At 42.9% G+C, this 17,140-nt stretch overlaps 1 protein-coding gene across 1 annotated transcript in view; it reads right to left on the bottom strand.

The window, feature by feature from the left end:
• The window catches only part of CPNE4 (copine 4), a 560,705-nt gene that overhangs the window by 64,625 nt on the left and 478,940 nt on the right, over nucleotides 1–17,140 (bottom strand). Inside the window, exon 11 of the mRNA XM_089652053.1 lies at nucleotides 809–942. Coding sequence (XP_089508179.1) covers nucleotides 809–942 — 134 coding nt within the window. The remainder of the gene's footprint in view (nucleotides 1–808; nucleotides 943–17,140) is intronic.

The raw sequence follows: 17,140 nt of genomic DNA, 5'->3' as shown, positions 1-17,140 counted from the left end.
TTTTGATTTTTTTATACATGTATCTACTCTATATTTTATGAAATGTACTACTATTTTAAAGAAAAAATTAAAATAATGGATTTGTCACATTGGAATTTTGAGCTATAGTCTTCTTCTTAAGTACATCCTTTACCTAAATAATCTACAGAACATTGGATCTACAGCACATTGACGGCGTGAGTTTACAGGAAAAATGTGGGATGAATATGTTAGCATATAACTTTAGTTGCCCATAACGCTAGCTTTACTGGCCACTTTGACATGCATTTTTTTTTACTGAAGGTTAATTTCAGTAGATACAGCAACTGCTACTAACCATACGTATAGCAAGTATGTTTAATTATCAGAAGCACCAAGCACCAATCATGGAAAAAAAAACATGTTTTTACTAAATGTTTGCCCATGTGTTATATTTTACCAATGCTCCTGAAAAATAATAATTAAAAAAAACACATCAACGTTAATATTATCCAAAAACAGCAAAACTACTACTCTCAGGAGAGATCTTCACCCCTTGCATTCCGAGACTGTTGTCAACTATTAGTTGTGCAACATCAATGGATAATAATTGTACTGGAGGTAGTAGATTAGGTATGCAGGCTGTATTACGTTTTATGTACATAGCTTGGTTAAATCTAGGGGGACTAACTGTACAAGTACCAATGTGGATAAACATCTTGCTGCCTCAAGACTCTTGAAAATAATTACAAGGTAATCGACAAGCCAGTCATCAGAACCTGGTAAACAATTACAAAAAGACATATAATAGCATCCCCTGAGAAATGAGATGCCATAAACAGTATGTTACCTGTCATAGTCTTGGCAAATTTCCCCAACAGCCACAAGTGCTTTTAGATACTCATTGGGCTGGTAAGGATGGATGTAGTGCAGAGAGCAGCTGTTCCGTGGGTCTCCATTAGATGCTGTGAAGTCAATTGCTACCTAGAATGATGTGGAAAGGTATTATTATCCTTTAATTATATGGCATGCACACGTTCTGCAGTTCTGAACAATATCAGTACCTGTCACGTTATATTTTTTGTTATTGTAAACATGCACACATATTCTGGGACCTGCTTATTTGAAAGTAAGTTAACCACTTGTGGACTTAAGATGTATCGTGTAAGCAAGGCAGCTGTTAGAAACCACGGGGCCCCATACAGCCAACCTGACAGCCAACCATACCCCCCCCCTCAAAAAACCCCCCACACTTTACTAGGTTTTAGTTATGAATGAACACAGTGAGTGATCAGTACCGATCACTCATTGTGTTAACTCAGAAAAGGAAGGGGCTGGAAAATGTGACATATTTACCGGACCCTTCCCACTCTCCATCCTGAAGGATCCTATTATGTGTTTGCAGCTGCTGGTAGAAAGGAGAGAAGGGAAGCCAGCAGCACTGTGGGGGTGAGGGTACACAGGGGGGACTTATCAGCAGGAGGAAACTTATGGTGAACAGGGAGGGTGAGGAGTGTGGCGGGGGAGCAATTACTGCAAATGATCCCCTGTATGGCTCCCTCTGCAGCTGAAAGCCATAGGGCGGGAGAGGAGAAGAAGCCAGCTTTCAGCTGTTGCAGAGAAAGCCATACAGGGGATCGGTTCCAGTAATTGCCACCCTCCCATGCTGATCACTCTTCCTGCCCACATGTGATTTACCCAGCTGCCTGGGCCCCCCTGCTGGCCTGGGCCCCATACAAGAGGACTGGTGGTACCCCCTTATCCACAGCCCTGGGTGTAAGCCCTGAAAAAACATTAATCAAATACCTTGGCTGTATGCCATATGGCCTGTTCCACTTCTCACTGCTGCCCCTACTGCTGGCAAATGCAGACTGTCAAAACAATTGGGGATTTCTTTCTAGCACAGAAGTGCTTGCAGCTGCTGCTATGTAGAATTAAACTTTTAAACGGTGTTTGGAACTGCACCTGTTAACTTATTGCTGTCTGGATATCTGTAGCAGTGATTTGGACCCAACAGGCGCAAAAGCAATAAAGATTTTTTTTTTAATACAGAGAGCAAGGGTTAGAACCTTATCTGAATGCTGTTTGGAATCCAGCTGGAGATTTCTACAGGAAGATTGGATAGATAAAATAGCGGTATAGGTGGCAAAGGAAGCAGACAGCAAAAGAATATTGAATCCTTCCCACTCTATTGAAATCTAATAAAGAAAATGTTTTAGCTGGAATTACGCTAGTACTTTGACTGATATAGGTGACCACCACTGTGCCACCATTCCAACTAAGCTAGTGTGCTCTCAGAGGATTCCTACAGAAGAAATACCCATAGAATTCTGACACAATGAACATTTCAGGTCTTAATGGTATTTTTTTTTCTCAACACACCAATTTGTACTAGATAACTAGTTTTTAATGATTATATCGGTAACTTAGTAGATCTGAAAATGTTTTTGCATTTTACATAAAATGCAAATACAAATGTCATAAAATCAAAAGAATAAATAATAATTTAGTCATACTGAGCAACGGAGAAATGGGCATATCAATTCAAAGTATAAAAGGTAAAAAACACAACTATATCATATGATTAGTGAGCAAACATTCCAAACCCACTTATAAAAATGGTTGTATAAGCGGTCTTTAGCTGTGATCACTATGGTACATAAAAATACTCAGGTTACCAATGTAAATAAACAAGAAAAGAATAAGTAAAGACATGAAAATAAGAGGTAAGAGAATGTAGCTTGGATGGAGTGTAATTCCGAATAGCTGCTCATTTGCTATAATTATGGTATCATGAATTCTTATTTTCTCTATGCAAAGACTAGAGTTGGTGATCTACATGCCTTTAATCAGTCTTTTTATAAGATAATGTTTTAATCTGGTGCTCAGTTAAAAATTTATTGCACTGTATATACACTGCCAAAATTGCCAAAAGTATTAGGACACCTCTCCAAATCATTGGATTCAGGTGTTCCAATCACCTCCATGGCCCCAGGTGTAAAAAAAAAAATCAAGCACCTAGGTATACAGACTGCTTCTACAAACATTTGTGAAAGAATGGGTCACTCTCAGGAGCTCAGTGAATTCAAGCGTGGTACCGTGATAGGTTAACACCTGTGAAATAAGCCCATCCGTGTAATTTCCTTGCTACTAAATATTCTTTGGTCATCTGTTAGTGGTATTATAACAAAGTGGAAGCAACTGGGAACAACAGCAAGCCAGCTACTGGAGTGGTGGGCCACATAAAATGACAGAGTAGGGTCAGCGCATGCTGAAGAGCACAGTGCTCAGAAGTCACCAACTGTCTGCAGAGTCAATAGCTAAAGACCTCCAAACATGGTGTGACCTTCAGAGTAGCACAACAGTGCTTCATGGAATGGGTTCCCAAGGCTGAGCAGCTGCATCCAAGCCTTACATCACCAAGTGCAAAGCACGCCGCCACTGGACTCTAGAGCGGTGGAGATGTGTTCTCTGGAATGATGAATCACGCTTCTCTGTCTGGCAATCCGATGAACATGTCTGGGTTTGGCGGTTGTCAGAAGAATGGTGCTTGTCTGACTGCATTGTGCCAAGTGTAAATTTCGGTAGAGAGGGAATTATTGTGTGGGGTTGTTTTTCAGGGGTTGAGCTTGGCCTCTTTGTTCCAGTGAAGGCAACTCTTAAGGCGTCAGCATACCAAGACATTTTGGACAATTTCATGCTCCCAACTTTGTGTGAACAGTTTAGGGATGGTCCCTTCCTGTTCCAACATGACTGCGCACCAGCGACAAAGCAACGTCCATAAAGACATGGATGAGCGAGCCTGGAGTGGAGGAACTTGACTGGCCTCAACCCGATAGAACACCTTTGGGATGAATTAGAGTGGAGACTGTGAGCCAGGCCTTCTCATCCGACATCAGTGCCTAACCATACAAATGCACTACTGGAAGAATGATCAAACCTTCCCATAGACACACTCCCAAAGCTTGTGGGCAGCCTTCCCAGAAGAGTTGAAGCTGTTATAGCTGCAAAGGGTGGGCCAACTCAATATTGAACCCTACAGACTAAGACTGGGATGCCATTAAAGTTCATGTGCATGTAAAGCGGGTTTCCCAATAATTTTGGCAATATAGTGTATATGTGGTAATAGATTTAACTCTGTATTGAAATCTGTGTTTGAAAGACCCTATATCAGAAAATCACATTTCTTCTATATCCATCGTATTACAAAGATCAAACACTTGAGCCTGTGTGAGGATATCGCAGAATTAATTTGTGAATTTGTATACTCAAGTCTAAACCTTGCCAAAGCTTTTCCTAGAAAGAGTTTATGTTGATTGCAGGTGGTAGAGGATGCAGCTGCCAGGCTGCTATGCAATCCATCACACAATTACCATTTTACAAGGATTCTTCTCAGGGCACATTGTTTGCCTGTAAAATGGGAAGGGGGATAATTTAAATTCAGCCTTCTCACCTTTAGAAATCTAAGAGATCTCTTGGGACCTTACATACCCTGGATACTATAACTGAACGCAAGGAGAGAACAAAGTTTACATCTTTGAGCTCTGTAAAGGCAGAATTTATCGGAATATTACAAGAAATTATGTAAGAGTTTTCAGACAGAGAACAGATGGTAAACAGGACTGTTCACAAGTGTTGGGTATGTTGTAGTTTTCTGTGTTGGGGAGTACAGTTTTTCACAGTTTTCCTTTTTATCTTTTGGCACAACCTGTTTACAGCATCATATAGACTCATTTCCAATTAGTTTTCTGAGGTTGGAAGTAGCTTAGGAGAAGCTATAGGAGCCAGGTTCTATGTCCTATGTACTTTTTATACCCACTTTTGCCTGCAAAGTAAAAAATGAAGCAGTTTCATCCTGTTCTGCTCTCCCATTGAGAGAGAGATAAAGAGGAAACCTGTGAGATATTTCAGCTTATTACCATGTGCAGAAGCTAAAAGTCAGCTAATTGTACATATTAACATGGACTTTGTTTAGTTTTTTGTACAGTGTGGAAGGTTTGGGACCCTTTGTTAAGTTTTTATTGCTGTACTAGTGTATTTTCTGAGGAGATTTACTTTCTCTATTTGCTAAGGGGACATCCATGCGGGTGCACTCCTGAGCTGGGCTTTATGCGTCCATAGACACACACAGCACCAGTAAGCCATGCTCCTGCTCCCTCCATACAGAACTATAAATGACAGCAGCAGGAGCCTATGGCTCCCACTGCCCTCAGTGTCTCCTATGAGTACAGGTGGAGAGGAAAGCGGGCTGGAAGCCAAGACAGTACTGGAATGGTGAGAGCAATCAGGTACGTGTTTAGGGATGGGGCGGGAGGGGGGAAAGGTATGGGGGGGTTTACTGTAATGCAGAGAGAGCATTAAGGTAAAAAAAAACCTTTGGCATTTATAACCACTTTAACGTCCTTAGCGGTTTTCCTGAGTGTAGCTCGGGGTAAAATTTGAGTACCAAGAGCGGTAACCCCAAGCTACACTCGGGCTTACCATGCGGCGTTGCTCAGGGGGTCCCTGCAGCACTTACCTTGTCCTTCGCTCCCGCGATGTGTCCCCTGCAGCGTCCCCGGCCATCTCCTCCGGCCGATGCCGGCATCCGGCTTCTGTGTTCCGGTCCCTGTGATGTCGGGACGTACAGGCACCGGAACCGGCGGGAAATTAGAAATTTTTAAAAAATTTCATTTTTGCTGTCATTGCTGTTTCAATGCATTTCACATATATTTTGTCCCTACTGCTTTGTCCTGTGCCCTGCCTGCATTTTGACTGTTCTTTCTGCCTGGAAACTTAGAAAAGTCCATGGCGTCCAAAAAGCATCCCTTTACGTCAAAAGCGGTTTTAGAACAGCGATAGTAAATCAGAACCACTTGCAGAATTGATTCGTCATCAGACACTGAAAATGATTTTGCGACTTTGCTCAGCGATGTGCGAATTTGCCTCTGTATTTCAAATTTCAGTGTTTTTGGTTTGATTATATTATTGAATTAAATTTATTATTATATTATTATTATTTTTTATGATTATTTATTAAATTATAATTTATGATTTCGTGTTTCAAGTTTTATCATACCCGGGATGTTTACTAGGCTCTTGTTCGTACAGATTTCAGTGAGTTATTCCTAAAAATTACAGCCTACAATAAAAAACTACATATTTCCATGCAAAAAAATGGTACCGCTTTCAGCACAAAAAATCAGAAAGAATCATACCGCCGAGGAGGTTAAAGGAAAGTGTTTAAAGTGAGAAAAAACTCCCACTGAACGCTTGTACGTACAGGTCAGCTTACAATAAAGTTTGGGTACAAGGAATATCTCCTAGAGATGCACCACTTAGGAGATATTCAGTGTCCCTGCAGTTCACCAGTGCATGCGCTCTGAAGGATTGGCATACCTGTGAAGTTCCATTAGAGCTTTGTTCCCCGTGGAAGTGATGCCATTGCAGCTTGGCCAATCAAGCAGCCAGAGCCCATGAACCGGAAGGAAGACCAAGTGAAGATGGAAGCCCTGTCAGTGGTGACAGCACCCCAATGGAGGGCTTTGTTCTAAGGTAAGTCTTTCATAATGTGCTACTATGCAATGCACAGTAGCACATTATTACATTACCTTGGGAGAAGTTTTTTTTTTCTGTTAACTTGAGTTCACTACCACATGTTGATAAATAGCTCCACTAAGAAAGAGAAAGCTTCTGTTTCTGAGGGGAGCCAGGGGAAGGTGCTCTTTAGAGGAAGTGTGCCAGAAGCTCAAAAAATCAAAGCAAGTATAGGAAATAAAGAGCACTGTTACGATACTGTAGAAGCTGGAATACATAAAGCCCATCTCTGTACCTTGCAAAAGCCTGAGCTAAAAGCAAACAAATAAACATCATAGCACCCTGCTTTAGTGCTCCTTCCACAACCCCTTAGCCCTAATGCAAGAAATTGGCTGGCTCTTGGGAGGAGTTATTAAATATCAAAATACCTCAATGGGTGGATGTCCATCTGGAGGAGTGTGATACAGACTGTGACACCCACATCTGATGCTGAGCTTCCTTGACTAAAAAATCCACTGAGTAAAAAGTGCAAGCCATGGACAGCAAGACTGGGGAGGAGAGGACTAGTTGATGCTGGGATGTCCTCCAGCCAGGAAATATGGCTGGCTCCATCTGACTCGCTGCACCTTCTAATGCACACTGTGAAGAGCTCACAGTATGCAGTGAAATCTGGTTACGCAATTTCTGCACGGAAAAGGAGCCTGTGCAACTGTGCAAGACTGAAAGTAAAGCTGGAGATCAGCTTTATTTGCAGTGGTGAAGAGTCAATTCTGTGATTTTAGTTTATATTATTACAAAATGGAAAAATACATTTCTAAGGCTGAAATGTGCATTGAGTCTTCAATAAAAAAAATGCTGTAAATAAATCGCATTGTGTTACACAAAGGTTGAATGAAAAATAGTGCCTTCACTTTCATGTTTCATTAACAGATGGCAGCACTGATATGTGACAAGCACTGACCCGTGGTGTATATTCTCGTCTATCACCTAGGTTGGCAGCAGGCCATTACAGTGGATGGATGTTTTGCTACTATCTTTGAAATGAATCCCAGACCAGTGTGATTTAAGCAATGTGCTGTAATTGAGTTCTTGATGGCAGAAGGTGTTGACCCAATTGAAATTCACTTGACTATTTATCATGATAACTGTTTTGAACACTGTGTGTCTCGTGGCCAAAAAATGCCAGAATGGTAAGGATGGTACATCTGAATTGTGTAGCAAAGACCTAGGTGGTCGTGTCAAGATCCGATGAGCGTGGGCTAAACTGATAAACAGTACCGCTCTAATGCTCCAGAAGGTCAGTCCTGTGGCTGGTGGAACTGTATGCTGAAGCTGAGAACAAAAGACGTCCGATCAGCTGCACTCCAAACAATTCACATTATTGAATCAAGATAAAACCAATACAGACAGTGGAAATACAGGGAACTGGCAGGTAAACAGGTTAAATACAGCACTTATTCATTAATAAATGAATGGATTTTGGGGGGACCCCACAACATTTTTTTTAATTTTGGTGTGGAGGTTCCCCTCAAAATCCAAACCAAACCCAAAGGACTTGGTATGGATGGAGGGGGGGGGGGACCCCATTCAGTTTTTTAATTATTTTTTTAATTACCGGCAATTCTTTTACATTCAGTTGTCAGTGGAGAACCCCAACCCCACTGACAGCTGAAACATTAATGCATGGTGTTCACTACTAACATACCGCATGGCTTGATAAAGTAATTCATGCAGTATTTTAGTAGCAATTTGTTAGTGAATTGAAATGGTTTTTTTTTAAATGCTATGCAGTATCCTAATGCTTACTCGGATGCGGTAAGATACTGCTTAGTGAATTGTGTCCTGTGTCAGATGTCTTGCAAATCACGCCTGAAATCGACGGTTTACCTGACTTTGAAATTGTGCAACTTGACTGTAAGTCGCACAATTTCAAAGTCGGGCTTGATGTGACTGGGTCTTAACCTTTAATTAACTGAAAAAGGACTTCAGCTTATTATTCAGAGCTAAATTCTGAAAGAGTGTATGGGTCATATTATTGCCATTCTTGGACTGTGGAAGATTTGTGCAATGCATACAATAACTAGGTAGAATCTCACCACTCTACTGCCCTTATCATACAGCAAAGACGTAGAGTCCTACAAATTTTGACAAAATTGAAAGAAAACCTTTTTAGACATCATTTTTGCATCTAACAAAGTGAGAAAGAGTGAGGACGCTTACCAGGATGATTTTACAACATTTCATTGTTGGCAAAAATGTATAGTTATTAGGTGGCAATTTAGACATATGATTATACTTTTGTGACGGGAGTGACTTTGGGTGGGGGGCCCATGGAACACAGCTCACTTTGGAGGGGTGGGGAGACCCCTGTCTCAGCTCCCCATATCCCTCCTATGTGTAAGTCACCCTGTGCCTGTTAGGGGTACAGGGTGGAATGTCCTGATATTGTGTAGACATGTATAGGTGGGGTGTGGGGGTTATTCATTGTTTACTGCCATGTGGTGCATCCCATTGCTCTATTGTGTGTCTTGCTTGGGAGCAAACTATTATGGGATGTATGTGTTTGTGTATTGGCTTGGTGGGGGGTGTCTGCTGATGTGTCTCTGGTTGCTAGATTTGGTTTGCCCCGCCCTGTGTCCATATGCAGGGAGGTGGGTTGTTCCCTTGAATGTTTATATCTTTTATCTGTAGTGCAGCGACTGCCTTTCACACATTTTACGGGTGGGCCATGCTGGGACTTGTAGTGCAGCGACTGCCATCACATGTTGTACAGGCGGGCTATGCTGGGACTTGTAGTGCAGCGACTGCCTATCACATATTTTACGGGCGGACCATGCAGGGACTTGTAGTGCAGCGGCTGCCTATCACACATTTTATGGCGGGCCATGCTGGGACTTGTAGTGCAGCGACTGCCTATCACACATTGTACGGGCGGGCCATGCTGGGACTTGTAGTGCAGTGACTGCCTATCACACATTGGGCGGGCCATGCTGGGACTTGTAGTGCAGCGACTGCCTATGACACATTATACAGGCGGGCCATGCTGGGACTTGTAGTGCAGCGACTGCCTATCACACATTGTATGGGCCATGCGAGGACTTGTAGTGCAGTGACTGCCTATCACACATTGTACGGGCGGGCCGTGCTGGAATTTGTAGTGCAGCAACTGCCTATCACACATTGGGCGGGCCATGCTGGGATTTGTAGTGCAGCGACTGCCTAGCACACATATGGGTGGTCCATGTTGGGACTTGTAGTGCAGCGACTTTCTATTGAACATTTTACGGACGGGCCACGCTGGGACTTGTAGTGCAACGACTGCCTATCACACATTGTACGGGTGGGCCATGCTGGGACTTGTAGTGCAGCGACTGCCTATCACACATTATACGGGTGGGACATGCTGGAACTTGTAGTGCAGCGACTGCCTATCACACATATGGGTGGTCCATGTTGGGACTTGTAGTGCAGCGACTTCCTATTGAATATTTTATGGGCGGGCCACGCTGGGACTTGTAGTGCAACGACTGCCTATCACACATTGTACGGGTGGGCCATGCTGGGACTTGTAGTGCAGCGACTGCCTATCACACATTGCACGGGTGGGACATGCTGGGACTTGTAGTACAGCAACTGCCTATCATACATTGTAAAGGCGGGCCATGCTGGGACTTGTAGTGCAGCGACTTCCTATTGAACATTTTATGGGCGGGCCATGCTGGGACTTGTAGTGCAGGGACTGCCTATCACACATTGTATGGGCGGGCCATGCTGGGACATGTAGTGCAGCGACTGTCTATTACACATTGTGTGGGCCATGCTGGGACTTGTAGTGCAGCGACTGTCTATTACACATTGTGTGGGCCATGCTGCAACTTGTAGTGCAGCGACTGCCTATCACACATTGTATAGGCGGGCCATGCAGGGACTTGTAGTGCAGTGACTGCCTATCACACATTGTATAGGCGGGCCATGCAGGGACTTGTAGTGCAGCGACTTCCTATCACACATTGTACAGTCAGGTTATGCTGGGACTTGTAGTGCAGCGACTGCCTATCACACATTGTACAGGCGGGTTATGCTGGGACTTGTAGTGCAGCGACTGTCTATCACACATTGTACGGGAGGACCATGCTGGGACCAAGCAGTCTATTTCCTGGTTTCGTTCAAGTCTGGTGCTGTCTCGTCTTGTATAGCCAGCAGTGATGTCTGTGGATCTATGTTCAGACAGGGAAGCGGGAGTCTAACGGAAATACCCTAGTGCAGTCTGGGTCCGGTTCCGTTACAACTTTATATTGTAAGAATTATTTCTGCGTTCATTGTGTCAAAAAACTTCCATCCAGTCACGGACAGTAGTAGACATGGAGGCATTAGTTTTCATTCAATCCTTGAAATGTGCAATGTTGTGTGCATCATCTCACAAAAGCTGTATGAAGTAGTATGAAAATTCTCAGGACATCCGATGACTTGACAGATGTCAATCAAAAGTACTTTAGAATTTTAGATTGCTTTTAACATTCAATTTTGGAGCAAATAAATATTACCGAATGAAACTCTTATACACTGGTAGAAAGTAGTTTGAGAAAGATTTTTCATCCTGTGCCTTTAAATTTCCTCATCACTGCGGTCAAAAACTAAAACTGATTTGACCCCACTAACAATTAGAGAATCAAACCAACATTCCTAAAATGAAAAATTTCAAACAAAATTCTACTAGTGTACAGCCAGCTTTACTCTTCTCTTTCCTATCAACAAAAGCAGGATCTGCTCTTCTGATTTCCCCTATAGTTTTTATCTCAGTGCATATATTAAAGGATACATTCACTTTTGGGTTTTTACCCTCCATTCACATCAAGCCTGACTTTGAAATCACGCGACTTACAGTGAAGTCGCACAATTTCAAAGTCAGGGGGCCTGCTGATTTCAGGTGCGATTTGCAAGACATCTGATATAGATGTCAGCGCAAATCGCACCAAAAGTAGCGCATGTACTACTTTTGAAATGACCGATCCAATTGCGTACAATAGGGTGTGACTTGGCATGCATTTGGAAGTCACAGGGCACGCAAATTGCATGCCAAGTCGCATCCAGTGTGAACCAGGGCTTAGGGTGGAACTGATTTTGGGTTGGAACTAGGGTTGCCACCTCGTCCCTTTAAACCCGAACACATATTAATTACACAGGTTCTGAGGCTGATTAAAGCGGAATTCCACTCACACTGTAAAAAAATAAAAGCAGCTACAAAAACTAAAGCTGTTGACTTTTAAAAAACAGTCACTCACCTGTCCTACGATCCAGCAGTGTGTCCCCCGCAGCCCGTTTCACTGGTTGTCCTGTATTTCAGGCGCCAGCATCTTCAGTGTGGGCACCCGGCTGTGACAGCTTCACAGCCGGGTGCCCCCTGCACATGCGCGACAAGCGCTGTACTTTGTGAATGGCCCCGTAGTCTTCTGGGACCTGTCACATGTCCCAGAAGACTATGGGGAGGGGGGGGGGGACCACGTCCGCTTCTGATCACCTAGAAGATCGCAGCTGAAGTGGGAGCGGGTACCTGTCAATTTCGGGTATCCGCTCCTCAAAGGTGCCAATCCTTAATGGGGAGCGGGGGACCAGTCTTCAAAATGGAACTTCCCCTTTTGGGTGGAGCTCCTCTTTAAGGTGGTAATTAAACTCACTTAGTGCCTTATATGCATTATATTAACGTTAGAATCTGTGTAATTAATCTGTGTTCAATTTTAAATGGATGAGGCGACTACCCTAGTTGGAACATGTAACATGTTCCCAATGCTGCAGCTGATCCCCCCTTCCTGTGACAGCAGTTCCCATTAATAGCTGTCACTTTTTAAAAACAGCCGTGCGGGGCTCCGTCCACACAGCTGCGTCATTTATTAACAGAGTTCTGTGAATGAAAGAGCTACAAGTCCCATTAGCCTTAGCAGCTGTCTGCTTGTACTTCTCAATGAACTACAACAGCGCTGTGGAGCACCACATCCCGAACGGGATGCAGACATACTGACAGGTCTGCAGGAGACCTGCATGGCGTCAGCAATCTGCTGATCGCTGGTGCGATGCTTTACAGGCTCCTGCAACAAAAAATAATAAATGCTAAATTTTTTTACCTGCAAAAATGTGCATTGACTATTTTTTTGTCAAAAGGTGAACTTATCCTTTCAACAAATTGCTTTCTTTCTTTGTTTGCATACAAATTATAAAATATTTTTCAGGTTTTCTATTTTCCAAAAATATTTTTTTTAATCACGGCATCTCATGTTTTGCAAGCAACAAGAAGAAAAAAGTAGCAATTTCTGTGTTGTTATATGGCACATTGCACACAGTTGGAGACCCTTCACTAGGATGAAAACATCCATTAATGGCTAAGATCTGGAAGGTCTCTGGAATCACTAATATTGATCAAATTCTTTTAAAATAAAAGCTTTAGGAAGACTCCTGAAACAAAATGGGCACATTAGTGGAGTGTTTAATAGTTAGTTATTATTACCACAAACTGTACGAGTACAATAGAGCAACTGGAGAGCACAGCATGACAGTGAAGAAGTTCTCATTAATGCTTTAAATTAGCGGGAATGTCTTTACAGGCTCTTCAGAAACCTTTGCTTATCACCCTAGTTATTTTTCTCATCAAACGCCCTGTTCTGCGCAGCTGTTGCTTCTTCTATTACCATACAACTGCGCCGTTCCTGACATAAAAATATAAAATAAATGGTCTATGCAAGCAGTGTGCCACAAAAAAGCAGCCAATGCTCTCATGGTGCAATTTTGTCTGCAAAAATAGCTACTGTTCAGATATCTCCATTCATTAGTGGAACTTGCTGCAGAGCCATTTATAGCAATATACACACAGCTATCTGAATTACAATCATTTAGTAGAAAACACAGCAGACCATTTTGCAAAGACTCTTTGAAGCAGACCTAGCCTCAGATGTACTTTGATGTTAAGTGTATGCATGCGAAGTCTGGAGATCACAATGCTCCCCCCGACAGCGCCTTTGTCTGCCTTTTTCCCACAAAAGCAGTGCCATATTTATTAGGGCATCATCCAGAAACAGCATTGAATCCAGGGGTTAAGATGCTTGCCCACACATCAGGTTATTGTATACACTCAACGGCCACTTTATTAGGTACACCTTAATTGTGCAAAGAAAATATCCCCCACACCATTACACCACCACCAGCCTGAACCATTGATACAAGGCAGGATGGATCCATGCTTCCATGTTGTTTATGCCAAATTCTGACCCCACCATCTGAATGGCGCAGCAACCAGTCTGCCCATTCTCCTTTGACCTCTTACATCAACAAGGCATTTTTTTCCACGCAACTACCACTCACTGGATATTTTCTCTTTTTCGGACCATTCTCTGTAAACCCTAGGGATGGTTGTGCATGAAAATCCCAGTAGATCAGCAGTTTTTGAAATACTCCGACCAGCCCATCTGGCATCAACAGCCATGCCACATTCAAAGACACTTAAATCCCCTTTCTTCCTCGTTCTGATGCTTGCTTTGAATGTCAGCAAGTCGTCTTTACCACGTTTACATGCCTAACCCCTAGTTCACATATATGTGGCCTTGTGGGATGCGTTTTGCATGGGCATGAGAGCCCATTCATTTGAATGGACTCCCGTGCCCCGTGACACGCAGAGAAGAAGTCCCTGCACTTCTTCTGAAAATGCAGCCTGCACGGGAACCTCGGTTCCCAGTATGGTTGCATTTTCCAGTGTGGGTGGCTTGCCATTAGATCTAATGGCACCCGCCCGTGGGTCGGCATTCCTCTGTGTGGGTGGTGCGGCTGCACGGATTTTCATGTGGATCCGCAGCGGCACCACCCACACATATGTGAACCAGGGCTCAATGCATTGAGTTGCTGCCATGTGATTGGCTAATTAGCAATTTGTATTACCAAGTAATTGAACAGGTGTATCTAATAAAGTGACTGATGAGTGTACATACTGGTGTCTGCACAGGAACCTTTATGATTAAAGGCTTGTTCACACCAGAACTGTGTGCATTTCCCACACCACGCTAAGAAGCACACTGGGCTGTGTGATCTTCTGTGGGTGTCAGTGTATTCCTAATAAATGGGGAAAACCTCCTGCGCTCAATCCTACTAAACTAAAAATAAGCTGCTACACCTGCACCTTATTACCTAAAGTGAAAAACCAAAATATGACATTCAATAAGTGTAGCGCTCTGGTGAAAACTAACTAAATCTCAACATAAACAAAATGTGACATAATGGTGGAACAGACAGTGAATCTTAATGAGAATGAATGCTAAAACAGTGCAGCATCACACGATATTGTGCATATGGTGGAAAAGACTAATATTAAGCCCCCTAATACAGGGGATATACCCTATAAAACAAGTGCCATCACACTCTATTCATACCATACAGTAAATGAACTACTGAAATCAGAAAAAATATATATACAGCAAGTGAATATAAATGAACACATCACTCAAAGTATTATCTCATAAAACAAAACGTGCCACCAGTGTCCACAATAATAAATGCAATCATGCAGGTGAATCTTGTGCGTTTGTAGGCTCTGGTGATGACTCCACACACAGCTAGATTGGCTCCCCACCTCCTTGCTGTGACCCTAAAAGGGCCTAAATGCCTTATGGATCACTCCTGGATCCCCCTTGGGTTAAAGTGTATCCTCTAGGAATATCCCAAATGGCTCTTATCCAGAAAAATCAGCTCCCACATGATTCACAAGGAGAAAAGCCTCCATAGTGTATTATCATTTATTAACACAGTAATTAAAATAATATACACAGGACACTCACATGATACATCTTCTTGTATACAGCATTTTGAACCTCATGTATGGGTATACTTGCATGGGTTCTTTAGGGAGTCCAAAGATGGCGTCTGTGCCGGAAATTACGTCACCTACGCGTTGCGTCACTGCTCACGTGACTTCCTCAGGGTCTGACGCGTAGGTGACATCATTGCCGGCGCGGGCGCCATCTTTGGACTCCCTAAAGAACCCATGCAAGTACACCCATACATGAGGTTCAAATGCTGTATACAAGAAGATGTATCATGTGAGTGTCCTGTGTATATTATTTTAATTACTGTGTTAATAAATTATATTGACCCCGGGCCCTCGGGCAGTGCCCAAGTTTCCAAATGGTCAGTCTGACCCTGGCCAGCACCCAATCGTATGGTACTGCAGTACTATGCAATCCGGTTGCAGTGCGTATTGTTAGCCCATTCAAATGAATGGGCTGAAAATTGCACTGCACTGAATCGCACAGGAATGCGCACTGCTCCGCTGAACTCTCAGTTTAAATCAGCTAAATGCATTCCAGGTGCATCAAAACAAATGGTGCTCAATGTCTTAGGCTTCATATACACAGGACATTTGGAAAACACTTCTGAATGATGGAAACTGACTGCTGGCAAACGTAGGTTAAAAAACGTCTGTTTAGCTGCGTTGGCATACTGCATTTATGCATGTTTGCGTTTAGAAGCATTTTTTAAAGAACATTTCAGGAGACCTTCCAAAATGCCCAGAATGCACTGAAAAACAGTAAAAAATTTACTATTTCAGACATTTTGAGAGAAATAGAGAGCAGTATGTGTTGGGATTACCTATCTTTTCAGGTTGTATTCACTATGGATCCCATCATGAGCATAATGCAGCACATTCTACCATTTTTTCCTTCATGCAAAAGCTGGAACTGACTGCGCTGGTGTACTGGGTCCATTTGAATACATGGAAAATGATTTGCATGCATTTCTGTTGATGAAAAAAGGCTCTGGACAGCATTTGGATATGGAACAGTTAAAAAAAGCTTCTAAATGCAAACGCTTATAAACGCGGTTAGCCGTGTTTTCAAGCGTTTGAAACACTGATAAAATCTACTCCTGAACGCAAGTTTGGTGTGTTAAAAAAAAACACTGTAAACTCAACTGCTTGTAAATGACATAGTGTACTTGGAGACATAGGAAAACATAAGGGAGAGTTCAGGGGCTGCTGAAAAAAATGCAGAAAAGCTCCTGAACGTCAGTTTAGCAGCTACAGTGTACATGAGCCCTTATAAGCTATAGCCTGAGTATAAAAACCTGTCACCTACAGGCATGCTGGAGAAAGGGACTCTTGCACTCTGTGGCAAAGCAGTGATCTCTCTGCGGTGGTCCAGTATAGCTCTTGTTACATCAGAGCTCTCCAATCAATAGAAAGCATGTGCATGGTTGATTACAGAGGTATAGGTCTGACCCCGTAGAGGGCAGGTTGGAGCTCTGCAGAGAGACCACTGCTTTCCCACAGGAAGCAAAAGTCCCATTTTCAGCACCTGCCCTGTGGCAGGCTTTTCTGCTCCTTAGAAATGAACTGTAAGATATTGAACACATTTTTTTTATGCATTTGGCTTTCAATTGTAGCTATCTGCAGGTCCATTTTAATATAGCTGTGCACTCTCAGCATACTGTTTCTGTACAAGTCCTGCCCCCTGCCTCTGAGAGTTAAACCCTGAATGCATGCCTGTAAGGCATAAGACTGTAAGTGATAACATTTTAGTCACTGTTCTGCCTCAATGGGCAAAGTTGAACAAGCAGATTGGTATGGACTGGTGTTTACTGATTGAATCGCACCATTTCTCAAATGTGAACATCAGCAGTATAACCTCTTTCT

Source organism: Staurois parvus, unplaced genomic scaffold (assembly GCF_062004578.1).
Source record: "Staurois parvus isolate SC_StPar_1 unplaced genomic scaffold, SC_StPar_1.0 ptg000670l, whole genome shotgun sequence".
NCBI lineage: Eukaryota > Metazoa > Chordata > Amphibia > Anura > Ranidae > Staurois > Staurois parvus.
The sequence above is the reverse complement of the archived record's forward strand: the minus strand, read 5'-3'. Positions and strand labels throughout refer to the sequence as shown.